Here is a 27,011-nt window from a genome sequence, read left to right on the forward strand (position 1 = left end):
TACTTGCCCTGAGCCTCAGACTTACCTATGAGTACAAGGTATCTCTGCACCTTGTACTTTGGTTTTAAGGTCTTTATATTTCTTCCTGGCTGTTACTAGAAAGAAAGTGGAGGGTGTGAAGGTTGTATATTTGTATGAAAAATGACTGATCTTGCCCTGTTTTGATAGGATAGTGGCTTACACATAATTTTGTAATATAATTGTTTCTCTTTGCTGGTTATTCAAAGCAGGGTTTTGAGGGCCTTCAGCAGATTTGCTGCATTCATGGGATAGGACTGTATTGTCTATCACCCTTGGGTAGGGGCTTCCCCAGGGATCTGGGTAGACACGAGGGTAGTGTAACCCACTTGTGGCAGTAGCTAAACAGCACTGCAGCAGTAAGGGTTCTTCCATCATCTTTTCCTTGTCACATGTGCTTCCAAAATAAAGGAGTTTGTAAGTAGTCTCATGCCTTTTGTCATGCTAGCCATCTTCTCCTGCTGATTATCTATACTCCTCATGACCAATGTCTACTGGCCCTTCCAAAACTGCCTTAAGAAAACAGGCAATTAGCTGCCTGTGTGGCAGTTAGGATTTTTTTTTTTTTGAGCATTTATTATTGCTGGACAGAGTTGTTGATGCTTTCTATAACATCGAGTGGATATTCTCTGACCAAAACATTTTTCCATTGCTGTGTCATAGGGTCTGAAATTCTTTCTTCAAATAGGTTTTCTTTTTCATTTTAAAAGACTTTATGATCTTCAAGAGTAAATACCTTCAAGTCATAAAAATGATAGCACAAATTAATGAAAAAGAGAACAGGAGTCATAAAATAAAGTTCTGGTACATGCTACAAGATGGACTGGCCTTGAAAACGTTATGTTGAGTGAAGTAAGTCAGACACAAACGGGCAAATATTGTGTGATCCCATTTATATGAAGTATCTAGAATAGGCACATCCATAGAGCCCAGAGTTTATCAGTGGTTACCAGAGGGGGGTGGGAGGTGGGATGGGGAGTCACTGCTTAAAGACTATTGATTTTCTGTTAAGAGTGATTAAAAAAAAGTTGGAAACGGATATTGGTGATGGTTGCACAAGATGAGTGTAAGATCAATGTCACCGAATTGTACATGTAAAAACTGGAAATGGCAAATGTTTTGGTATGTATATTTTGCCACAATAAAAGCTTTTTAAATAAAAAAATAAAAAGTACTTTCCTTCTAGGAAGGGTAGAGACTGTCATGTCAAACACAGGCACTGAATGCAGAAGAGCTTCACAGTTTTGTCCCAGGCGAGCTATCTAATAGTCTTTTTGGGGGGCCATCCACCACCTCCTAGACTAACATGTCTTGAGCAGCAGGAGTAATGCTGACAAGTAGCCCCTGTAACCCTTTCAGATAAATATCCTGAAATATAATTTGAACTGATTACCCATCTTCCTCCACAATTACGAGCTGTTTGCCTCAGTCATAGTTGAAGCATCCAGCCCTTATCTTCTTTCAAGCCCATTCATGCTGCCCTCTGCAATTTAGTGTCTGTCTCTTTGAGTGTGTTCTCTTTACCTTCCTGTTCTGATGGAAGCCTGGTTCTTCCCTAAGGGCATTGCTATCTGCATTCCTTCAAGTGGTAGTTTTGTCTCCGTCAACCCATGTACTTCTCTGTACTGCTGTTTCTCCTTTAATCATCAAAAACCCAGCTCTTTTGAAATGTATATCACTAGACTGCCGTCTATTACCCATCCATGTTTTTGTCATCTGCTGGCCTCCTGTCCACTCTCACTCACTTAAGTTTGTAGTACCCTGAATATTCCTGAGGAATACAAAGAGGCAATGTTTTTAGCCACAGACATCTTGTTTATATACAGTTGCTCTTCTATGGAATAAAACTATATGTCTTTTTTTAGTTGGGAGGAAAATATGAAATAAGATCTCATTTTGTATAGCCTTGATTAAAGGGAAATGTGTAAGCCAAATCTGCATAGAGAGGAAAATATCTCCCTGGATTTAGAGAGATTTTGCATAGATGGTATGTGCTGTGTTAAGTCTTAAACCCTTTCATACCCAATTATTTTCTGTTTTGAATTTTTTGTTGATACCATGTGTTTTAATTATGGAAGCATGCTGAATCTTTGAGTGTGTCTGAATTTTTGATAGGTAGTATGGATTTTTTTCTTGGCCCCTCCCACAACCCTATCCTCAGAGTACCGTGGTATATATGTGTACCCCTAATTCTACCCTGGATCCAGAGGTACATATGTGTACCAGTTAAAAAATTTCAAACTCCATATTTTACCTAAAAAAAAAAAAAAAATCGATTCAGCATCACCTTATATAATACTCTGTAAATACAAACAGTAATTTGCAGCACACGCTTATTTCTTTGGTTTCAAACAGTCATAAAGGTCTCCGCCATGTGGCAGCATGCACTATCAGTGGGAAAGCAGCTTCCCAATAAACCCCAGAGGCTGAAAAAGTAAGCAGTAACTATATGTACCGCCAGGGACAAAAGAGTTAACTTGGAGCTAAGAAGAAAATTGAAACCAAAAAGAGCTTTAAGTTGCCAAATATTTCAGTTGAATAAAAATTCCTTAAAACTAAATTTAATTTCAGCTCTGTTATCCCCAGTGACAGATTTCCTCTTTTGGTTTTTCTACACAATATGAGTAGAAAGTGATGCTCATATTGTCAAATTGTTTTTAATAACTAAATCCTTGTTAATCACCTCTGATATTATAAAACTGGAGTCATGAAAGTGTTTTTGCAGAAAATATTGATAATTTCTCCAATAAACATCTATTATCCTTAGAGTTTTTTTTTTTTCTTCTTCTTTTTGCTCCCTTTTTTTGTGCAGAGTGGGAAGAAAACACTTAAATCTGTGTTTCTTTAAGCAGCTGTTTTTGGAATGAAGAAGTGATTCTGTCTTGTCTCTGATACAGACACAACATGGAGTTTGTTACTTTCACATGTGTAATACTTAATTCTCTCTAGCCATTAGAAATTTCCCTTCTGTTATTTTCGTAGAGGACCTGTGTAGGCATTTAGAGTCCCACCCCCACTACCTGGCCTCATCTTGTGTTTCAAATCTCTACTATTATGTAGACTCAGTTGGCTGTATAAAACCAGACATGTTCCCTGAAGTCCACTTCTGTTCCAGAAGGTGGTTTATGGGAGCGAAAAAACAAGAAGACATATTCGTTACTGGGCAGTGTAGATACAGGACCTGACTATTTCCCACTCCTACTGATCATTTCAAATCCAGATGGCACAATTTGACTATATGGATTGTAGGTAAGCAAATACCATAACTAATCTTTAAAACTATTTTAGACCAGTAGATTCCAAATCCTGGAATTAAAGGGGTAAGTTTACACCTACAGGTAAATTTCCCAGGCCTGCCAAATCAGCATATTTGGCGTAAAAACAAACAAACCCATGGCTGTCAAATTGATTCCGACTCGTAGTGACCCTATAGGACAGAGTAGAACTGCCGCATAGGATTTCCAAGGCTATAATCTTTACAGAAGCAGACTGCCACATCTTCCTCCCTCAGAGCCACTGGTGGGTTCAACCCCTCAACTCTTCAGTTAGCAGCCGAGTACTTAACCACTGCACTACCATGGCTCCTTAGGAACCTATATAAAACACAAAACATTTGTAATGGGAATCTAAGAAAATTTTCTGTTAGGAGCCTTGACTTTCTATATGACCATTTTTTTATAATGATTGCCTATTTCCCCCAGAAAAACCTGTAAATCACAAAATTATTGAGACATGTACCAAAGTTTGTATAAGCATATAACAAAATAGCAACCAGTTTACTGAGTGAAAGAAAAAGCTGTCACATTTGTAGTGTTGATTTAACCACAAAATTGAGAGAGAATTATGTTTGAAACAGACTAGAACAATATGACAATCTGTATAATCATAAAGCCTTTTGCCTACAAAACACCTAGAAATCTTGGATAAATGTAAACATCCTTTTAAAAGGCTTTCAAGAAAGTGAAACAAATCCTTAGACTCAGAAATGAAGAGGAAATGAAAGCTGGAAAGGTAAGTGTGTGGTGATGCCATAAGCCAGTTTGTGGTCTTGGTAACTCTGACTTGATTATCTAGTGCTGCTATAACAGGAATACCACAAGTAGATGGCTTTAAAAAAGAGAAATTTAATTTTCTCACCATCTAGTAGGCTAGAAGTCCAAGTTCAGGCCATCAGCTCCAGGGAGAGGCTTTCTCAGTTGGCTCCAAAGGTCCTTGTCATCAATCTTCCCCTGGACTAGGAGCTTCTCCGTGTAGGAACCCTGGGTCCAAAGGATGCACTCTGCTCACGGCACTGCTGTCTTGGTGGTATGAGGTCCCCCACTCTCCTCGCTTCCTTTTCGTTTTTATCTCATGAGAGATAAAAGGCAGTGCAGGCCATACTTTGGGGAGACTCCCTTTACATTGGATCAGGGATGTGACCTGGTAAGGGTGTTACAATCCCACCCTAATTCTCTTTAACATAAAATCACGATCAGAAAATTGAGGACAACTACACAATATTGGGAATCATGGCCTAATGAAGTTGACACATATTTTGGAGGGACACAATTCAATCCATGACAATAACCAAGGGATTTTATCAGCTACTCAAGAGCAAGATTTGAGTCTTTGGGTTTGCAAGAGGTGGAGAATTGAAACCAAGCTCTCTACAGGAAACCCAGATGCTTAAATGCCTATACCCATTGTCTTAGTGCCTTAGTGCTGCTATAACAGAAATGCTACAAGTGGGTGGCTTCAAAGAACAGAAATTTATTTTCTCACAGTTCAGGAGGCTAGAAGCCTGAATTCAGGGTGTGGCTCTAGGGGAATATCCTTCTTTGTCTATTTCAGCTTCTAGTATCCAGCACTCCCTGGAGTTCCTGGGCTTGTAGATTCATCTGCCTCCATTGTCAGATAGCATCCCTTTTCCCCCTGTTTCTGCATGTCTGTATGTCTTTGCTACTCTTTATATAACTCAGAAATGGTTAGGTTTGGGATTCACCTACATTGGTATGACCTCAACTGATTGATCAGATTAGATTACATCCACAGGTCTAGGGGTTAGAATTCCAACACATATTTTGGGGGTACACAATCTAACATTTTACCCTTTGGTCATATGTTTAGGTACAGTGACCCATTTGTATCAGGGTATAGTGGAAACTGTCCCCAAATCCATGCTCCCAGGTGCCAACCATGGGCCAACCTTGCAAGCAGGCCTAAGGATAAGAGTCTCAGGCCTGCTATGTTAACTATTTTTTGCACCCAGACTTTATTGTTTCTTTGCATGTCTCATATTTTTTGTTGGAAACTGGACATTTTACATAACATATTGTGGCTTCTCTGGGTACTGGTCTCCATCCCTCATTCCTGGGCTTGTTGTTGTTTGTTTATTTGTTTAGAGACTAGCTGTGTTATTTTAGTGAAATCTGTTCCCCCAACCACCACAATGTGAAGCCTCTGACTGCTCCTCAGAGAGCTCAGCCTTGGGCTATGGAAAACGGTTGGGCTGTTCCTAAAAAAGTTAAACATAAAACTAATATAGGAACCTGCAACTCCCCCCAAAATTCATGTCCTTCCCATGTGCAAATCACATTCACCCTATCACATCATTCCCAAAGTCTTAACCATTCTATTATCAACTCTTAAGTCCAAAATTTCAACTTTTCAATCATCTAAACCATGTATGGGTGAGACTCTGGATGTGTTCCATCCTGGGGCAAAACTGCTTTCCATCTGTGAATCTGTGATACCTAGAATACAAGTTTTATGCTTCCAAAATACAATGGTGGACATTCCCGTTCCAAATAGGAGAAATTGGAGAAAAATGAGTTTTTTTTTTTTTTTTTTTTTGTGACTGACTTCACTCAACATGTTTTCAAGATTCATCCATGTTGTAGCATATATCAGGACTTCGTTTCCCTTTATGGCTGAGTAATATTCCATTGTGTTTATACCATATTTTGTTTATCCATTCATTGATTGGTGGACATTTAGGTTGTTTCCACCTTTTGGTTATTGTGAATATGTTGCAGTGAACATTAGTGTACATGTGCCTGTTTGAGGTGCTGCTTTCAAGTCTCTTGGGTATATATAGGTTCTTGTCTCTTTTCGGAGCCCTGGTGGCCCAGATGTTAAGAGCTCAGTTGCTAACCAAGAGGCTGGCAGTTTGAATCCACCAGCCAGCTCCTTGGAAATCCTATGGGGCAGTTATACTCTGTCCTGCAGGGTTGCTATGAGTTGGAATTCAACTTGATGGCAATGGGTTTAGTTTTTTGGTTTTTTTGTTGTTGCTTTTCAGCTTCTGTTTCTTGGGTTCCTTGGAGTTCTCATGTGGTATGGCATCTGTCTCCCCCCATCTCTCCTTTCTTGCTTAATTCCTTGCTGAATCCCCTCTTATACTATCTCAAAAGAGATTGACTTAAGACACAGCCTATACTCATAGTGCCTCATTAACACAACAAAGAAAACCCATTCCGAAATGGGATTATAGCCACAGGTGTGGGGGTTAGGATTTATAACACATATTTGGAGGAGACACAATTCATCCCATAACAATGAGGGAAACTGTCAATAAGATGGATAGCAGAATAGCTGCTCCAGTAGACCCCAACATAGCAATAATCATCTGGTCTCACTTCTTTTTTGCATATGATCCTTCTTACAGCCTATTGCTTTCCCACAAAAAGTGGATTGTCCTCACAACTGAACCTGCAGACAGTGGTCCTAGCTCCCAGGAGAGAGTGACAGGATAAAAAGAGCTGCTGTCCCAGAGAAAGAAGATAATTGTACTGGTCCAAATAAGAGATGATGAAATCCTGGGCTAGAGCAGTGGGACCAGGAAGGCATGGATGTAAGAGACATTTCTGAAATAGCAGTGGCTGGGATTAGTAGCTAAGTGAAGTCAAGAGAGGAGAGGCATCAAAAGTAATTCGACCATTCCTTATCTTGACTATTTGAGTGGATAATTATGCTGTGACCCAAGATATGAAAGGCTATCATAAATGAGGGAAGGGAAGGGGGTTACTTAGTTTTGAATCTGTTGAGGTGCCTGCAGGACATTTAGGTAGATATATACATAATAGTAGTTGGTAGAAGGTGTCTAACTAGGAGAGAGAGAGATTTAGGAGTTATCAGAAATCTGTGGTAGTTAAAGTCCTGGGAGTAGCTGAGGAAGTCCAGAGAGAAGGTACAGTTAAATGAGAAATGAGCCCTTACCAATGAGCAGAATTTGAACACTTAAAGAGTAGGAAAAGTAACAGGGATTAGCCATCAGAAGTGAAGGAAAGAGTGCTCAACAGTGTCAGGTGCTGTAGAGAGGTGGAGTAAGATACGAACTAAAAGAAAGGCATGAGTTGTGACAATTAGTGACTTTGTCTTCTAACTTTTTGTGTGACTATTGGGAAATTCAAAAGCATTTTGATTCTTTTTTCTTTGTGCATGGCCTGTTTTTTACTCTGAATTCTTTTAGGATTTTCTCTTTATTCCTAATACTCTGAAATTTCACAATGTGTCTTGGTATGAGTTTTCTTTCCTCTAGAGCATGGGCTGTTGTAGAGCCTTTTTATTCTAACACTGAGGTCCCTCAGAGCTGAGAAATTTTCTTACATTACTTCTTGGATAGTTTATTCTCTATTTTCTCTGATATCTCTTTCTGCACTCTTGTTGTTAGCTGCTATTGAGTTGGTCCCTGACTCATGGCAACCTCACATACAATAAAGGAAATGCTGCCTAGTCCTGTGCCATCCCTATGATTATTTGCAGATAGGACCATGGTGATCCGTAGGGTTTTCATTGGCTAATTTTTTGGAAGCAGATTGCCAGGCCTTTCTTCCTAGTCCATCTTAGTCTACTGGAAGCTCCATTGAAACCTTTCAGCATCAGAGCAACCTGCAAACCACCACTGACAGATGAGGTGCATTAGCCAGAAATCAAACCGGGTCTTCCATACAAAAGGCAAGAATTCTACCACTGAACCATCAGTGTCCCCTGCACTCATTAGTCAAATGTAGAACCTCTAGATTCATCCTCAAATTTTCTTAACTTTTTCCATCTACTGGCTATCTTTTAACCTTTTTTTTTTGTGTGAGGTTTTATTCAACTTAATCTTCTAGCTCTTTGTTTTTTTTTTTTTTTTTAAGACCTCTTCATTGTTCTCTTTATGATCCTTTTTATACAGCTCTCTGTTCTTGCTTTCATGGTTGATTTTCCTTTATCTCTTGGAGGTTCCTCTTTTTCTTTCTCTATATGGTCTTCGTTCCATCTGGGTTCCTTTTCTCTGTATGTTTGGTCTCTATCTTTCATGTTAGAGAGTTTCTTCAAGTGCCTGGTGATCGTTGACTCTCTGTTCCTCTTAGAGCTGATTTTAAGCTTCATGTGCATGAGCAAGGCTTCACAATTGGTGAGCCTAATATTAGCCTGATTAGATGGGGATCTGACCATTTTATTGAGAGACTACCATATGTCAGTCTCTATATTTCTAGAGTCAGTTTCCCCAGAAGGATTCTCTAATATCCAGCCTGGGTGTATAAGCCTGACTGCCAGTATTCTGGGGGCCCAGGAGAGAAGAGGGCTAGGGGTCGGGGGAGGGCCAATGCTTAATGTATAGACTCTTACTTAACGCCCTTGTTATCAGGGTGAATTCCTACACCTAACATTATCTGTGCCCATTGTTCCCTAGAGACAAAACGTCCTGTCTTCTGCCAGCCTAGGGAAGGAACATTTATTTAGCTGTGCAGACAGAGGTAAGAGATCTGGGGCCTAATTTTGTTGTAGTCATTATTCTTGCTGTCCAACAAATGTCTCCAGTTCTCATCCTTGTGGTACATGGTAGACTATACTCTCACACCCCTTGAAATTAGGTGTTTATGTGACTCAATTTGATCCATGAAATATGAGTGGGAATGGCATGTGACCCTCTTGGGGAGATGCTTTAAGAGATGTATCTGACTTCCGTGATCCTTTCTTCCTTCCGTAGAAGTAGTAGAAGCTGTGTTGATATGGAGCCTCTGTTGGCTTGAGTCTCTGAGTGACTATGACGAGCAAAGACCTCACTGCGAATCCTCGTTGAACATGGAGTATTAGTAGGCAGTGAACCTATATTAAATCTCTGAGATTCCTGGAGTTGTTTGCTACTGCGAAATAACCTAGTCTGTTTTGACTGATCCATTGTCAAATGGCACGTGTGTCACAGAAGCTGCTAGTTGTCTGTTTGAAATCTATCCTCCATTTCTTATTACTAATAAAAATCTCAGTGGGGATTGATCAATATGGCCCTCTGAAAAAGACTACATTTCCCAAACTCCTTGCAGATAGGGGTGACCATGTGACACAATTTTGGCCAATGAGATATAAAAAAAAATCACTGGGTGGAATGTCCTTTGCCCTTCCCCTTCTTCTCTTTTGTGAGAAAGGCTATACTGGAGGTAGAACAGCCATATTTTGAACCATGACATGACAGAATAACAGCCACACTAAATAGAATATATCTATCTAACTATCTGGCACAAACGGTTAAGTGCTCGACTACTAGCTGAAAGGTTGGGGACTTTACTGCTTCACTTATGTCCCCAGTGCCTAGAACTGTACCTGGAACATGGTAGGCACTTAATTAATAGCTGTTGAATGATTGAATAAGTAGAGGCTGAAATATTTAACCAAGAGTTTAATGAATGCCAGAAGAGAACACATAAAAATTAACAGAATAACATGAACCTCGATAATTTGATAAACATTCATTTAGCCCCTAGTATGGTTCCAGCTTTGGGCTTTGGTGCTCGGTATACATGGAATCCACATAAATGTGGCCCTTGCCCTTTTTGAAACCTGATTCCAGCCTCAGCCCAATAGCGGGAGTGTCAACTCCAGAATACCTGAACCTAAGAGGCTAAGGACTGAGGAGAATTTCAGGGTCCATTTTCCTTTTATCCGACTGACCTTTACCCAGGGTGGTGGGCAACTGGAAAGACCCCCTCCTCTAGAGGAGATGGTGTCCCCCCATCTGCATGTGACCTCACAGCTACAGCTTGATTATTGTGTCATACCAGCACACCATTACCTCATCACTAGTGCAAGAGATAAATACACAGTAAGCGAATTTACAAGGGAGTGATTTATAAGCCATGTTATTATTTACATGTGGGAAATGCCATAGGCTCTGGAACAAACTGGAAAATCATCCACACAGTTGTTCAGATAGATGAGCGGTTATAGTCATGCATCGCTTAATGTCCACAATATGTTCTGTGAAATATGACATTATGTGATCTGGACTTTGTGAGAACATCACATGACAAGCGGTCCCCAGGTTACAAATGTCCGACTTAGAGAAAACTGTTACCTAAGAACAGACTGCCATAAAGCCTATTATAGTAAAACTTTGAAATACAATGTTTTTTAATAACAAACACACTACTTTGTGACACTCATAAAAACACCGCATGGTTTGGAAGTGTTTAGGTGTTTTATATGCATACCGGTTGCCTTCTAGTCGATTCTGACTCGTAGGGAACCTATAGGACAAAGAAGAACTGCGCCATATGGTTTCCAAGGAGCAGCTAGTGCGTTCGAACTGCTGACCTTTTGGTTAGCAGCTGCAGCTCTTAACCACTGCACCATCAGGGTTCCTTTATATGCATAGAAAGGTAAATTACATACTATACACTAAGACAAACATTTGACTAACTGATGCTAAGTAAGAACCTTATCTACCTGTACCAACTTACCTACCAATTCGACTTAAAGACAGACTTAGGAATGGACCTTGTAACCTGGGGACTAGGTGTATACAAAAGACTTGAGATAACATGTGTTATGTGTGGGAAGCTGTTGGTTGGCTATGTCCGGGTATGATACCTCCCATTCACCGGATTTCTGAACTGTATTATAACCTTATGGGACCAAGAGCTATATACGGTTGGACTTTACCTGAACAGACTGTGCTCCCTATCAACTTCATTTGCAATGCAAATCCTTCAGGAGGGAACAAGCGCCCTGAGGGCTTGGGCCCTGCCATTCATCTCTGCATCATCCTCACAATGTGGAACCCAGCAGCCCCCACCGAACCCTTATTGAGACGAACGTGGAACCAGGGTCCCAAGAGCCCCGCCCCCGCGCCTCCGAAAGGGAACAGCAAGGTACCACAGAGATGGAGCTTTCTAGAGAGCCCGACCAGCAGGGAGGAGGTATTGAGCGACCGGAAGTAGCGGTAGCGGCGGATCAGCCATTATTCTGGGTCTGGGTTGCCGCCGCCCCCTATTCTGGTGTCAACTTCAGGTGTGTAGGTGCCGAGGCCACGTTACCCAGGGCCGGAGCCGCCGCGGGAGCTCCCGGTGAGCGGGCTGAGCTTGTGGGCGGGTGGGAGTGCGCGGCTGGCGGTCCTGGCGCGGGACTGGGCTCGCTGGGGCCGTGCATCCCTGGCCAGCCGCCTCCCGGCGGGGACCCCCCAGCACCGTCTCCTGCCCCGAGTCGGAGTCCGCCACCGTGGCTGCGGCTGGGGCCTGCAGCCGGCTCGGGGAAGGCCTTGAGAGCAGTATCTCCGAGCCTGTGCGCGCCTCTGTGCTGGCCCCGGACTTACATAGGATCTTCTGCCGCACTGAGTACTGCCGCCTCGGGAGCCAGGTCCTCCACCGCAGGCCATTGCGCCCCTCGCGGCTTCTCAGGCTGGCGCGGAGTAGCTGCTCGAGACTTCCCCAGAGTAGTGGACTGTTTTTTTCTTTTGAGGGATGGACCAATTGCCATCTATTACATTTGCAGACTAATGGCATTTAAAAGCAAAACTTAGGCCACCTATACAACCAGTACTTCACAGAATACTTCTTAACGCCAAAAAAGTGATGAGACCATAAACTTGGAATGAAGGCCGTTTTTTGCAAAAAGATCATTGCCATTCCATCAGTGACCATGTATAGTTATTACTTTTCCCCTTTTACAGCTTGCCAGGTTAAAGCTTTATTATGGACTAGCATTTGGAAATCATTGCTTTAGGATATTTGTTGTTCGGGATTCAGAAGCTTCTTTTTAGATGGAGTTATTTCGAGATTTTGGAATTAGAATCCTGAGTTCAGAATTTGCTCCCATGACATAACTAGCTGAGTGGGCTTAAATGAATTACTTGGCTCCTCTGAGCCTCCTTTGGTTCCTTTTAAACTGGGGGGTGATACCATCTGCCTCACAAACCTTTTTGTCTTTTTGAGAAACAAACAAAATAATGTATCTTTGAGGATTTGTTATTTTTATCTGCAAAATAAGAGTAGAGTTATCATGATATGCAATAAAAAATTACTCAGCAATCCTTTTTTTAACTTCTTTCCACGTCAGTCAATTGACCTCCACATCAGTTATCAAAAATTGCTTACTTTTACCCAGCTCTGTTTCATCCCTGCTGCTACGTACTTCAGTACTGAATCATTTGTTTAGACTCCATGGGAGAAAGACCTGGCAGTCTGCTCCAGTAAAGATTACATCCTAGGAAACCTTATGAGGCAGTTCGTCTCTGTCACATGGGGTCGCTATGATTAAAAATCGACTCGACAGCACCTAACAGCAATTGCTAAACCTAACTGGCCTTCCGGATTTCCAGCCCTCCCTTCCCTTTTATTCTTTCCTTATAGATTCCTGACCCAGTTACTTAAAACTCCCTTTATCCTTCAAGCGAGTAAGGCCTTTCTAATTATGACAGAAAACCCAGAAGCAATAAGATTGAATGCATGTCAAAAACCACTGTAAGCAAAGTTAAAAGTCACATGATAAACTGGGAAAATTTTGTAAGAGAAGGACTAATTTTTCTGTGATATAAAGAGTGTGTACAAATTAAGAATACCAAACACCCCAAAAGAAGCATGGTCTATGAACTCATAACAGAAAAGAAAATAGGAGCAGCCCTGAATGATAGACTCATTCATGTGAAATGCAAATTAACAATTTGGCAAAGATCCCAAACTTTGACAGCTCTGTATTGGTGAGTGAAGAAACAGGCACTCTCGTGTCTCTAATGCTTATGAGAGTGTAAATTGTAAACTGGTACAATCCCAATGAAGGGCTAATTGGCAGTACCAAAATTATAAATGCACAAACCATTGGATCCAGCAGTTCTCCTATATTCCTGTACATATGCAAAATGAAATATATCTAAGGTCATGGATGATAATATTGTTAATAAGAAAAAATTGAAAACTGCCTAAATGTCCTGTCCAAAAAAAAAAAAAAGGTTGCCATTAAGTTGATTCTGAGTCATAGCAACCCAGCGTGTGTCAGAGTAGAACTATGCTCCGTTGGGTTTTCAACAGCTAATTTTTCAGAAGTAGACCACCAGGCCTTTATTCTGAGGCACCTCTTAGCAGCCAAGTGCATTAACTGTTTGCACACGCAGGGAGTCCTGTATCAGTACAAAACCAAGCCTGTTGCTATCAAGTTGATTCCGACTCATGGTGACCTTGTGTGTTACAGAGTAGGACTGCTCCATAGGGTTTTCTTGCCTGTGATCCTTACGGAAGCAGTTTGCTAGGGCTTTCTTTAGATTAGCAGCCACGAATCACATGTGCCACCCACACTCGACTGGATGGCAGTGGAATTTTTGAATCTTTACCAAAGCAGATTGCCAGGCCTTTCTTCCACGGCACCACTGGTTGGGTCCAAATTGCCAACCTTTAGGTTAGCAGCTGACCACAAACCACTTGTGCCACCCAGGAACCTTCCCCATCAGTCCGAGATAGGTAAATTAATGGCACATCCATCCAGTAATACCATGTATTCATAAAAAGGCAGGAGAGGCAATTTCTTTTAAGTCCTGACGTGAAAGATCTCTAAGATACGTTGAGAAAAGAAAGGTACAGCACATTGTTTCATGGTGTTCTACCATTTATGAAAAAAGGAATGTACGGAACAATATATATACACATTTTCTTGTGTATATAAATAGCTGGAAAAATACATAAACTAATGGGGAGAAGGAAACTCTACATGTATTTCGTAATTTTAAAATTTGAGCCAAGCGAATATATTACCTACTTAAAAAAAAATAACAAGGAAAAATGTAAAGTAAAACCTCCTTAATGGTTGCTCGTTGCTTACAGGACAAGATTGCCCTCCTTGTTCTGCTGCTTTTTACCTCTCTATACTCCTCCTGGAAACCCCAGTGGCATAGTGGTTAAGTGCTACGGCTGCTGACCAAAGGGTCGACAGTTCGAACCCTCCAGATGCTCCTTGGAAACTCTATGGGGGAGTTCTACTCTGTCCTATAGGGTTGCTATGAGTCTGAATTGACTCGACAGCACTGGGTTTGGTTTTTTGTTTTTTTGACACTCCTCCTGCAACCTGGCCTCCAAAGTTTACTTCCCTCCTCTGGTTTGCAAAGCACATTTCTAACAGTCGTATGTACAGTCACTCCTGTGCTTTTGAACGTGTAGTTTCTTCCTGGAGTGGCTTTCCTGATACTCCAGTGATCTTTTCATTTTTCCTTTAAAGCCCAATCCAACATTACCTTTTGTGAATCCATTCTGTGCTTGCTTGTTATCATGTTTAACTCATTATACTGTAATTGTGTTTATTTTTTTTTTTTATAAACAAGCTCCTTAAGGGTTCATGTATTAAATAAAATCAGTGAGGGTGTTGGCATATGTTGCTGATGGTGACATAACTGTTATAACTTTAAAAGCTTAAAAATATGTATACCCTTTGGCTTAACAATTTATCTTCTTGGAATTTATACTGAAGAAATAAGCAGAGATGCAACGAACAGTGTGTTAGCAAGGGTAGTCATTATGGCTTTATTTATGATAGTGGAAGCATTAGAAATATCCTAAATGTTTAACAACAGAGGACTATTTAAAGTGTGAATGGACTAATACAGCTCTTAAAAATAATGACGTAAAATATTTAATATATTTACGACATACTTTCTGAGGAAAGCAAGTAACAGAGCAGTACAGCTGGATCCAACCTTATGATCCCTTCAAATTGGTATATAGGAAAAGGACTGAAAGGACATAATCCGAAATGATAGCATGATTATTTTCTGGTAACCATTTTTTGTGTTTTCCGGTTTTACGAGTTTTTTATTTTGTAATCAGAAAAATGTTATTTCTAAAGAGCAGAAAAGGATCTCTAGAGGGAAGTAAGCCTAAATTCTGTATAATAAAACACTATTCAAATTTATCCAAATATTTTGATTAATAGATTGAATGATTTTCAGAGAATTCAAAGTATGTACCGCAAAGCTACACAGAACTTAATTTAGCTTTGTTTGTTAATTGAGAAGGCTTTAGGATTTTATCTCATGTGTGTCAGCATTAAGACTGATTGCTTGTTGACTGTCTTGAACATAGGAAAAAGTCTAGTTACAGAAGGATAATAACTGACGTTTAAGTCCTTACTATATTGCAAAATTTTGGCATATATTTAGACATCAAATTCTCGCAACTCTATAAGATGGACTGTTATTATCCCTATTCTGCAGGTTAAGAAACTAAGGCCCAGATGTGAGGTAACTCATTCAAGGTCACTCAGGAGTAGCCAGGATGTCTGTTGCTAAAGTGATGGATAAAGAGTTTGTTGTAATTTTTGTTGTTAGGTGTCATCGAGTCGATTCTGACTTATAGCCACCCCATGTATGCTGCCTGATTCTACACCATCCTCATAATCGTCATTGCTTGAGCCCATCGTTGCAGCCACTGTGTCAATCCATCTCATTGAGGCTCTTCATCTTTTTCACTGACCCTCCACTTTACCAAGCATGATGTCCTCCCAGGACTGGTCCCTCCTGATAACATGTCCAAAGTACGTGAGACAATGTTTATTGTAATCAGGTGGAGGAAATGCTATGAATAAAGACCAAAGGAATCACATGAGTTTGGCTTCAGCAGTGGTCTGGATAACATGATTGTATGCGTCCCTGAGGCCCTTAGGCAGGGCACTTCTGTCAGAGGAAGGGAGGTTCCATTTATTACTGGGAACTGAGCAAGGTCTGGAAAGTTGGCTGTTTCTCTTGGCTAACTTTAACATTGATTTCTTGAGGTCTTGTAGATGATATTCTCCACGATCTAAGGAAGAAGTCAAGAAAGGATTGTGGTTGGCCTGGAGAGGAGCCTTCGCGAATGACAACAATGACAAGAGAAAATTGGGCCCACAATGCTCTGAGACAAGAAGGTCTTGTGAAGGGAAAGGACGATGTCTGGAAATGGGGAACCAGCCTCCAAGGGAGCAGCTCTTCTGTTTGGGAGACCTCCCACTTGCACTTTAGACAGCTACGGTACAGTGAGACATCTGGGCCCCAGGAGGCCCTGAGCCGACTCCGGGAGCTCTGTCGCCGGTGGCTGAGGCCAGAAGCACGCACCAAGGCCCAGATCCTGGAGCTGCTGGTGCTCGAGCAGTTCTTGAGCATCTTGCCTGGGGAGCTCCGGACCTGGGTGCAGCTGCATCGCCCTGGGAGTGGGGAGGAGGCCGTGGCCCTAGTAGAGGAGCTGCAGAAAGACCTTGATGGACCAGCACTAAAAGTGAGACAGTGGGAGGGGGGAAGATCTGGAATAGAGGGAAGGAGAAAACTGAGGCAGGGCAGGCTGGGCTGGAGGGTGATCCTGTGATTTTTATTAACAGTACCACACTGGCAACTCTAATGCTAATTAAAGTAAGTTCATGAGCCGTTCCAACCATAGAATGTCTTTGCAGAGAAATGGATTTACGTTTGGACTCTTTGGGCCCAACTCAGAATCAGCAGAAAGGCATTGACTCTGCTTTGCCTGTTCCCCCACTCCGGGTGATGCTTGCTAATGCTGACTTTGGTTCAAGATCCTGAAGAAGATGATGTTTGTAGGTGTTGCTAAATAGAAGCCTATGTATTTTTTGTGTAAGTCCGTTTAGAATGATGATATAAGCTCTGGCACAGGAAGAATGAAGCTTTCCAGGTCTGGTAAGGCCTCCCCGTGTGGCCCTGTGCCGTCGTTGGGGATCCTGGGAGCCAAGGGACTGGGTTGAAAACTGATAAAAAGTTTATATCCTTGACAGTTGAATTGAAATCCTTATATAGCCTCTGGTGTTCCTGTGAGATCTCTTTCTGTCAGTTTGTAGCCCACTAAAAACCCTTTTTTTATGATGAGTTGGATATATGATATCTGATCCGTAGCTTAAACTAGGGAGTGGTACCAAGGATGGGCTTATTTGTTTTAATCATAATAAAGAATTTTAAAGTTATCTGTTTCATTAAAAATCACTAATCGATCATCCTCCTCATTTGAGAGATAAGAAAATTGAGGCAGAGAAAGATTAAATGAATTGCCTGAGGTTGGTCAGACATGTAGCTGGCAGCAAAGCCGAGTGTCTAGGTTCCCACTCTAGTGTTCCTTCTATTGGGGCAGGAAGGAACCAGTAAAGGTGTTAAATAAGTAGAAGAGTTGTGATTGAACCCAGGTCTGACTCTAAAATCCATGCTCTTAATTACTGCTCGTTACTTCCCATTCCCTCCTTAACCCACCCCCAGGTCTGGCTTCTGTCCCCACTGTTCTGTTCAGTCTCCTGTGGGAGAGGTCACCAGTGCCATAAGGGCATAATGGCAGCTCCATTGTTCTCAAGGCAAAGCTTTACTGCTGTTTTGATGCTCCATACTCGAGGTGGGTATCTCTGATCTCACAGTTCTGGATTGTGGGCAGAAAGAGGTCCAAGGTGGTTAGGTGAGTCCACTCTCTGGAGGTACAAGGAGAGCCAGCTTATTTTGTCTTGTTTCCAGGTTCCAGTTCTTACCCAGGCCCAGGACACTCTGCAGGAGGGGATGAGCTGTCCAGGAACCACGCTTCCTTCTGCATGTGCCGACAGCCACATATCAGCTGGAGCATGCCCGAGTCCTCCTCCTGACCCAGTGGTGTTTAACCTCCAGGATCCTCAGCACGGTGCTTACTCAGTGGCCCTGGCTTTGAATTTCCTCAGGACCCTTACTTGAGCTCATCCCCCTACTCCCAGGGAATTGCTCTCTCTCCTTTTGCTCTGTATAGGAATTCCTCATAGTACCAAGCTCTTTGTTTTTTTTCTGCTGCTCTCCCTCTTGTCCTTTTCTGGGTCCCTCCGTGCGTTATTATTGCTACTCTTTGCGTTCCAGCCCTGCACATAAGGATCATTCAGAAAATGCTTGTAGGTCATCTTGTAGCCATAAATATGTAGCCTGTGTGTAGGGGGTAAAGGGCTTGCGTGGTGGGCAGGAGCAGTCATAATCTCACATGCAGCCTTTTCTCCTTCCTCAGATGCTCTAGCCCCCGAAGCTTCTGCCCTTTCCCAGGAAGAGAACCCAAGAAATCAATTAATGGCTCTCATGCTCCTAACAGCCCAGCCCCAGGTAGGGTTTGCACCCTTTTTCCTTCCTGAGACCCTATCCATACTACCTAATTGTGGCCGTGCCGTCTTTCCTACTAGTGCTTTGCTGTCCAGGCAGTTCCCATCTCTAAAGCAAAGTCTGTGCTACTGGATGACAGACTGTACCTGGGCTCTTATTTCTCCATGATATCCCTTGCCTACTTCATGACCTCATGATGTATCCCTTCCCCATAAGTGAAAGGAACCTTTCAGTAGGGACATTCCTGGGCATGAGTAATCTGGCACACACCTATTGTTCCAGGAGTTGGTGATGTTTGAGGAGGTATCAGTATGCTTTACTTCAGAGGAATGGGCCTGTCTGGGCCCAATTCAGAGGGCCTTGTACTGGGATGTGATGCTGGAGAATTACGGAAACGTGACCTCCCTAGGTAAGCACCCTTTCTTCCCATAATGCTAATCTTTGTTTCGTCAGCCTTTGTTTTCTGATTATGAAAGTAGTATATACTTATTTTAGAAAAAGAGAAAGAAAAAATTTTTCTTAACTCCACTATTTGCCGACAGCTACATTTTAATGTATTACCTTTTTTTGTGTTTGAGGTTTTTTTTACATTTTTCAAATACGTATGTGTGCATGGTATATAGCCTGCTTTCCATTATGTTCTTCTTGCCCTTGTACTATTACAAACTCTTTGCAAGTATTATTTATATTACCACACAATTTGTACTATAGTTCAGTTAGTCGTTTCCTTATTGAAATAATTGCTGTCATAATCGTCTCTGTGCCTAAGGCTTTTCATTACTTCTTAGAAGTAGAATTACCAGGCCCGAGTGAATGGATCTGGGGCTCTTGCTTCGTACTGCCACGTTGCTTTCTATAATGCTCCCTGGCCTCTTCTGCTCCTACCAGTAGTGCATAACCACGATCCTTTTGCTCCCCCCTCATTGGCACTGGGTAATCCCGTTTTTTAATTTTAAATAAACATTTAAATTTTTTGCTAATAAGAAAAAAGTTATGTCTGTTTATTCTGCAGTGAATTTCTTTGATTAGTAATGAAATATGAGTTTTCCTTTTTTGTATTTTTATTAGCCATTTCTATTTCCAGCAAACATTGAACACCTATCATGTGGTGGGAACGATGTGATTTTCCCCATGAATAGCTTACTATGGTTTGGGAGGTAAGCATAGAAAGAATATATAACATACGAGGCCAAGTACGATCATTGAGGTGTGAGTGGCATAAGCCTGTTTGACAGAAACACAGAGGACAAAGCAACCAGTTCCCTTCCTAGGGTTTAGGAAAGGCTGTAAAGGAGGGAGCATTTGAACTGGGTCTTGAAGAAGAAAAGAGTGGGATTTTATTTGAAGAAACAGACATTACAAACTGAAGAATCAGCCTCAAGATCTAACTTTGACTGAAATAAAAATTATGGTATCAGTTTACTCTGTCCTATAGGATCACTATGAGTTGGAACTGACTTGACGACACCTAACAACAACAAGTGGTGGCATAGTATTCCATTGTCTGTGTATCATACTTTACATTGACAGTTCTATGGTATGAATATTTCTATTTAAGAATATTACATGCCATTCTATTTGTTAATTAAAATTTTATTTTTTTTACCTTTATGTATTTTAGACTTGTTTTAAAATCATATTTATCTAGATCTTGCATATTTCTGGTTAAGTTTATTCTTAGGAACTGGAGTCTTACCTGATATTTTCTAATTAACTGTTGTTTGCCTATGTAAAAATATTGATTTTTATATATTAATTTTGTATCCAGCAAACTTACTAAGTTATTTTATTGTTCACAGTAATTTATACTATATGTTTTTATACTTAGGAAAATATATCCTGAAAGTAACTTCTAAGCAGTGTCAATAGTGGGTCAAACATTCTGTAGGTTTTATATCTTGGTACATATTACCATACTTCTTTCTAAGAATTTACAGTCTCACAGAAAGAGTACAAGAAGACCCATATTCCTGTGTATGTTTATGATATGGTCAGTCTTTTGAATCTTTGCTAGATAGATGAATAATGATGAATAATACCGTCTTTTTGTTTGTTTTGCGTTTCTTACCTTTTCACATGTTTGTTGGTCATTTTTCTCCTATTTATATCCTCCCTGTGTTTTTTTTTATTGTGGAGCTTATTTTTTTTTAATATAGAGAGACATAACTCTTTGTCAAGTGTTACGTATGTTTTTCCCATTTGTTTGCCTTTCAACATTATTTTTGCATTTTTAAAAAATATTTTGTTGTGTTTTAGGTAAAAGTTTACTTAGCAAATTAGGTTCTGATTTAACAATTTTTGTACAGATTGTTCCATGACTTTGGTTACAGTTTTCACAGTGTGTCAGCTTTCTCATCGTTTCCATTCTGTTTGTTCCGTTTCCATTGATCTAGCTCCCTTCCCCTCTGTTTGGTCTCATATAGTTGATTGTTTAAGTGGGTGTCATTTATTTTATAAGCCAACCTATTATTTGGCTGAAAGGTGACCTCCAGGAGTGGCTTCAGTTCCAAGTTCAAAGGGTATCTTAGGGTGATAGTCTTGGGGTTTTCTCTCATCTCTCTTGACCCAGTAACCCATATAACCAATTGCTATTGAGTCGATTCCGACTCATAGCGACCCTATAGAACAGAGTAGAACTGCCCCATAGAGTTTCCAAGGAGCGCCTGGTGGATTCGAACTACCGACCTTTTGGTTAGCAGCCATGGCACTTAACCTCTACGCCACCAGCGTTTCCTTGGTCCAGTAAGTCTGGCCTTTTTTAGGAATTTGAATTTTGTCTTACATTGTTTTTCTAGTTCCATCCGGGACAGGGAGGGATTTACCAGAGGAAGTGACTTTTTTCTGTAACAGCTTTATTGAGATCTAATTCACATTTTATACAGTTCACCCATTTAAAGTGCGCAGTTCAGTGGATTTTAGTACATTCGCAGAGTTGTGCAACCATCATCACAATCAATTTAAGAACATTTTCATGTTCTTAAAGAAACCCCATACCCTTTAGCCATCATCCCCCATTTCTTGCAACTCTCACCTATAGCCCTGGGCAAACACTAGAAGGTGTCTGCAATATATTTTGTGTCTCTATAGATTTGCCTATTCTGCACATTTCATATAAATGGAATCATACCATATGTGGTCTTTTGTGATTGCCTTCTTTTACTTAGCGTAGTGTTTTCAAAGTTCATCCATCTTGTAGCGTGAATCAGTACTCATTCCTTTTTATCGCTAAATGAGATTCCATTGCATGGGTATACCGCATTTTGTTTATCCATCAGATGATGGACATTAAGATTGCTTCCACTTTTGAATGTTATTGAGAATAATACTGCTAGGAACATTTGTGTGCAAGTTTTTGTGTGAACATATGTTTTCATTTCTCTTGGTAATATACCTAGGAATGGAATTGCAGGGTCATATGATAACTCTGTTTAATCATTTGAGGAACTGCCAGACTGCTTTCCAAAGTGGCTGCACCATTTTACAGTCTTACTACCAGTGTACATATGAGGATTCCAGTTTATCCATATCCTCACCAACGTTTGTTGTCCTTTTGATTATAGCAATCCTGTTGTTGTTGTTAGGTGCCGTCACATCAGTTCCAGCTCATAGTGACCCCATGTACCACACAACGAAACACTGCCCGGTCCTGCGCTATCCTCACAATCATTGCTGTGTTTGAGCCCATTGTTTCAGCCACTGTGTCAGTCCATCTCGTCAAGGGTCTTCCTCTTTTTCACTGACCCACTACTTTACCAAGCATGATGTCCTTTTCCAGGGGCTGGTCCCTCCTGATCACATGTCCAAAATATGTGAGATGAAGTCTCACCATCCTCACTGCTAAGGAGCATTCTGGCTGTACTTCTTCCAAGACAGATTTGTTCATTCTTCCGGCAGTCCATGGTATATTCAATATTCTTCGCCAGCACCATAATTCAAAGGCATCAATTCTTCTTCTGTTTTTCTTATTCACTGTCCAGCTTTCACATGCATATGAAGTGATTGAAAATGCCATGGCTTAGGTTAGGCACACGTTGGTCCTCAAAGTGACATCTTTGCTTTTTAACACTCTATAAGAGGTCTTTTGCAGCAGATTTGCCCAATGCAGTACATCATTTGATTTCTTGACTGTTGCTTTCATGTTGATTGTGGATTCAAGTAAAATGAAATCCTTAACAACTTTAATATTTTCTGTTTATCATGATGTTGATTATTGGTCCAGTTGTGAGGATTTTTGTTTTCTTTATGTTGAGGTGCAGTACATACTGATGGCGGTATTCTTTGATCTTGATCAGTAAATGCTTCAAGTCCTCTTCTCTTTCAGCAAGCAAGGATGTGTCATCTGCATATTGCAGGCTTTTGATGAGCCGTCCTCCAATCTTGATGCCCCGTTCTTCATATAGTCCAGCGTCTCCGATTATTTGCTCAGCATACAGATTGAATAAGTATGGTGAAAGGATACAACCCTGACACACATCTTTCCTGATTTTAAACCATGAAGTAGCCTCTTGTTTTATGTACAGGTTTCACATGAGCACAATTAAGTGTTCTGAAATTCTGTTTCTTCACAGTGTTATCCGTAATTTGTTATGATTCACACTGTCATTTTGGCATAGCCAATAAAATACAGGTAAACATCTTTCTGGTATTTTCTGCTTTCAGCGAAGATCCATCTGACATCAGCAATGATATGCCTTGTTCCATATCCTCTTCTGAATCCAGCATGAATTTCTGGCAGTTCCCTGTGATTGATGAAGTCTATTTTTTTTTCTTTTGTTGCTTATGCTTTTGTTGTCATATCTAAGAAACCATAGTCATACAGATTTATTTCTAGATTTTGTTCTATGAGTTTTAGACTCTTATCTCTTACATTTAAGCCTTTGATCCATTTTGAGTTATCTTTGTATATGGTATGAGATAAGGGCCCAACTTAATTATTTTGCACATTTTTACCTTGTGGTCCCAGCACCATTTTTTGAAAAGACTGTTCTTTCCCCATGGAATTATTTTGGTACCTTTTTGAAAATTAATTGACTGTAAATGTCAGGGTTTATTTCTGAACTCTCAATTTTATTCCATTGGTCAGTGTGTCTATTCTTAAGTCTGTACCACACTGTCTTTTTACTATACCTTTATAGTATATTTTGAAATCAGGAAATGTGAGTCCTTCAACTTTGTTCTTCTTTTTCAAGATTGTTTTAGCTATTTTGGCTCTCTTGAATTTCCATATAGAATTTAGGATCACCTTTTCAATTTCTGCAAAGAAAACACCTGGAATTTTGATAGGTGTTATGTTGAATTCATGTATCAATTTGGGGAATATTGCCATTTTAACAGTATTAAATTTTCTAATCCATAAGCATGAATGTCTTTGCATTTATTTAGGTCTTTGATTTCCTTCAACAATGTTTTATAATCTGTCGTTTCATAGATACAGGCTTCATACTTCTTTAATTAAATTTATTCGTAAGTATTGTATTATTTTGATGTTAATGTAAGTGTTTTTTTAATTTCATTTTCACATTGCTCATTGCTTCTTGTTGTTACTTGCTCTCGAGTCACAGTGACCCCATATGTGCAGAGTAGAACTGTTCCATAGAATTTTCAAAGCTTTGACCTTTCGGAAGCATATTGCCAGGTGCTCTGGCTTGGTTCGAACCAGCAACCTTTTGGCTAGTAGTCAAGTGCTTGACCATTTGCGCCTCCCAGAGACTCCTTGTTCATTGCTAGTGTATAAAACCAAAAAATCCAAACCCATTGCCATCGAGTAGATTCCAAGTCGTAAAGAAAACCAAAAAAAGCCAAAACTATTGGCCTTTGAGTTGATTCAGACTTATGGCAACCCCGTGTATTATAGAGTAGAACTGCTCCATAGGTTTTTCTAAGGTGTGATCGTTATGGAAGCCGATCAGCAAGGCTTTCTTCTGTACTGCTGCTGTGTGGGTTTGAACCCACACGTTAAGTTAGTGGCTGATTACAAATTGCTTGAGCCACCCAGAGAAGTGTAAAAACATACTAGTGATTTTTGTGTCTTTATCTTGTATCCTACATCCTTGCTGAACTTGTTTATTAGTAGTTCTAATAGTTTTAGTGGATTTCTTAGGATTTTCTATATGCAAGATCATGTTATCTGCAAATATAGGTATTTTTCCTTTCCATTCTGGATACCTTATATTTCTTTTTCTTGCCAAATTGCCCTGGCTATTTAGACCCTCCAGTAAGGAGCCCTGGTGGTTAAGCACTTGGCTACTAACCAAAAGGTCTGAGGTTCGAACCCACCAGTGGCTCCATGGGAGAAAAGACCTGGCAATCTGCTTCTGTAAAGATTTCAGCCTAGGAAACCCTATGGAGCAGTTCTCCTCTGCCATATAGGGTTGTTATGAGTCACAATTGACTCAACAGCACCTAACAACAGCAACAGAACTTCTAGTACACGTTGAATAGAAGTGGCGAGAGCAGATGTCCTTCTCTTGTTCTTCCTCTTCTTTCACATTAAGTGTGATGTTAACTGGTTTTTTGTAGATGCCCTTTATCAGGTTAAAGAAGTTACATATACTTATAATTTGTTGAGTGTTTTTTACAACGAAAGAGTGTTGAATTTTGTCAAATGCTTTTTCTGTGTCTATTGAGATGGTCATGTGGTTTTTCCTTCCTTTGGTATGGGGTATGCCATTAATTGATTTTTGAGTGTTAAATTAACCTTGCAGTCCTGGCATATAAATCCCACTTGATTATGGTGTATAACCCTTTTTACACATTGATGAATTTTGTTTGCTAATACTTTCTTGAGAATTTTGTGTCTATATTCATAGACACATCATTCTGTAGTTTTATTTTGTAGTGTTTTCTTTGTATGATTTTGGTATCAAGGGTAATACTGTCCTCAGAGAATTTATTGGAAAGTGTTCCCATCTCTTATTTTGGGGAAAAATTTGTGAAGAACTGGTATTAATTCTTTAAATGTTTGGTAGAATTCACCAGTGAAGCAGTCTGAGTACGGACTTTTCCTTGTATGTAGTTTTTTTGATCTCTACATCACCATCTCTTCACTTGTTATAGGTTGGTTTAGATATACTACTTCTTGAGTCAATTTTAGTAATTATATCTTGCCAATAATTTGCTTATTTTGCCTAAGTTGTCTAATTTATTAGTACACAATTGTTCATAGTATTCCGTTAGAATCCTTTTTATTTCTGTAAGGTCAATAGTAATTTCCAGAGGGGGTGAGTCAAGCTTAGTTTTAAAAGGGTAGGAAGAAGGCATGCAGGGAGTTGAGAAGAGAAGTTCAGTCAAGCAGAGAGAAGGGCATGGACAGTGGTAGAGAAGCTACCAGACTCATGACATGTTTGGGCAGCTCCAAGTAGATCATCATGGCTAGAGTCTACAGGAATAAGAGGTACGGATAAGAGGTGATAGCAGAAAAATAAGCAGACAGTGGGTAAAGCCATCACTTACGGGCTGTGCGGGTGGTTTGTACTTTATCCTTTAGACAATGAGGGTCTGTTGATTTTAAGAAAGTGAGTGACATGGTCAAATTTACTTGTTGGAAACATAATTAGTAATGGAGTGGGCATGGATTAGAGGAGGGGAGGAGAATTAGAAGTAGAGAAACCTGGTCCTTGCAGGACTTCACCGGAAAGTAACCAGCTCCCTCTATCCATTCTGACATTTTTCAGTATACCAAGTCCCCCGCTCAGTAAGTGCATGGGCAGTCTGAATCCTGCACTAAAGCAGCAGATAGTTTAATTAGCTAGGAAGTTACTGATAGATGAGTTGCTAATTTCTTAGCCATTTTCCGCCTCAATTTAACCACAAACAGCACTTCTAGGTTTCTGTCTCAGCATTTGCTAATTTCTTAGCCATTTTCCGCCTCAATTTAACCACAAACAGCACTTCTAGGTTTCTGTCTTAGCATTAGGCAGAACTAAAGCTTCTTTAGAGATTGCTTCATTATATAAAGAAAGAGAGCTCTCCTTTCTACCAGCATCCCTGTGTCAGATATCATGGAGGACACTAACACCCTGTTTGAATCATGAAACCACTCCTTGATCCAGTCGCTGTGGACCGGAAACTTAGCGTGCTAATACTGGATTGCCCTAGGTCACATGATCCCTGCAGCCACATGAAAGTGGAGTAGGGCAATGTGATTGGCGGTTCTACTGGAATCCCAAAATATTAGGGCCTGACCTGAAATTGTCTGTAGTTCAAGTTAATATTTATTGAATGTTTTACATCTCTACCTTGTCATAAACCTAAAGAAGTTCATAATGAAATAAAAAACTCCTTTCCCGTGTCTTTTCTTAACATGTAGGTAGAAGAAAAGTATTCTTATACTCAGATACAAGCTAATGTTTTTCATAGAGCTTTACTTACTAAATAATTTGGGGAATTAGTTCATAATTTTTCTCATACTTAGGTACTTTGAAAGTAAATTTTGAAACTTTTTCACAGAAATAATTTCATACCTTAAAATATTTGAGAATGTTGAGTAGAAGGGACCGTGGAGATTAACTAGTTCAACCGCGTCATTTCCATTTCTCAATTTTAAAAGGATTTCGAAACCCTGGTGGCGTAGTAGTTAAGTGCTACGGCTGCTAACCAAAGGGTCAGCGGTTCAAATCTGCCAGGTGCTCCTTGGAAACTCTATGGGGCAGTTCTACTTTGTCTTATAGGATTGCTATGAGTCGGAATCGACTCGACGGTA

General features: G+C 40.4%; 1 protein-coding gene across 1 annotated transcript in view; it reads left to right on the forward strand.

Annotated features, from left to right (window-relative positions):
- LOC126063572 (zinc finger protein 197-like) overlaps positions 1-27,011 on the forward strand; it is a 39,848-nt gene that overhangs the window by 11,841 nt on the left and 996 nt on the right. The window contains 4 exon segments of the mRNA XM_049861925.1: positions 16,009-16,487; positions 17,714-17,873; positions 18,222-18,313; positions 18,593-18,719. Coding sequence (XP_049717882.1) covers positions 16,009-16,487; positions 17,714-17,873; positions 18,222-18,313; positions 18,593-18,719 — 858 coding nt within the window.

Source organism: Elephas maximus, chromosome 20, assembly GCF_024166365.1.
Source record: "Elephas maximus indicus isolate mEleMax1 chromosome 20, mEleMax1 primary haplotype, whole genome shotgun sequence".
Classification (NCBI taxonomy): domain Eukaryota; kingdom Metazoa; phylum Chordata; class Mammalia; order Proboscidea; family Elephantidae; genus Elephas; species Elephas maximus.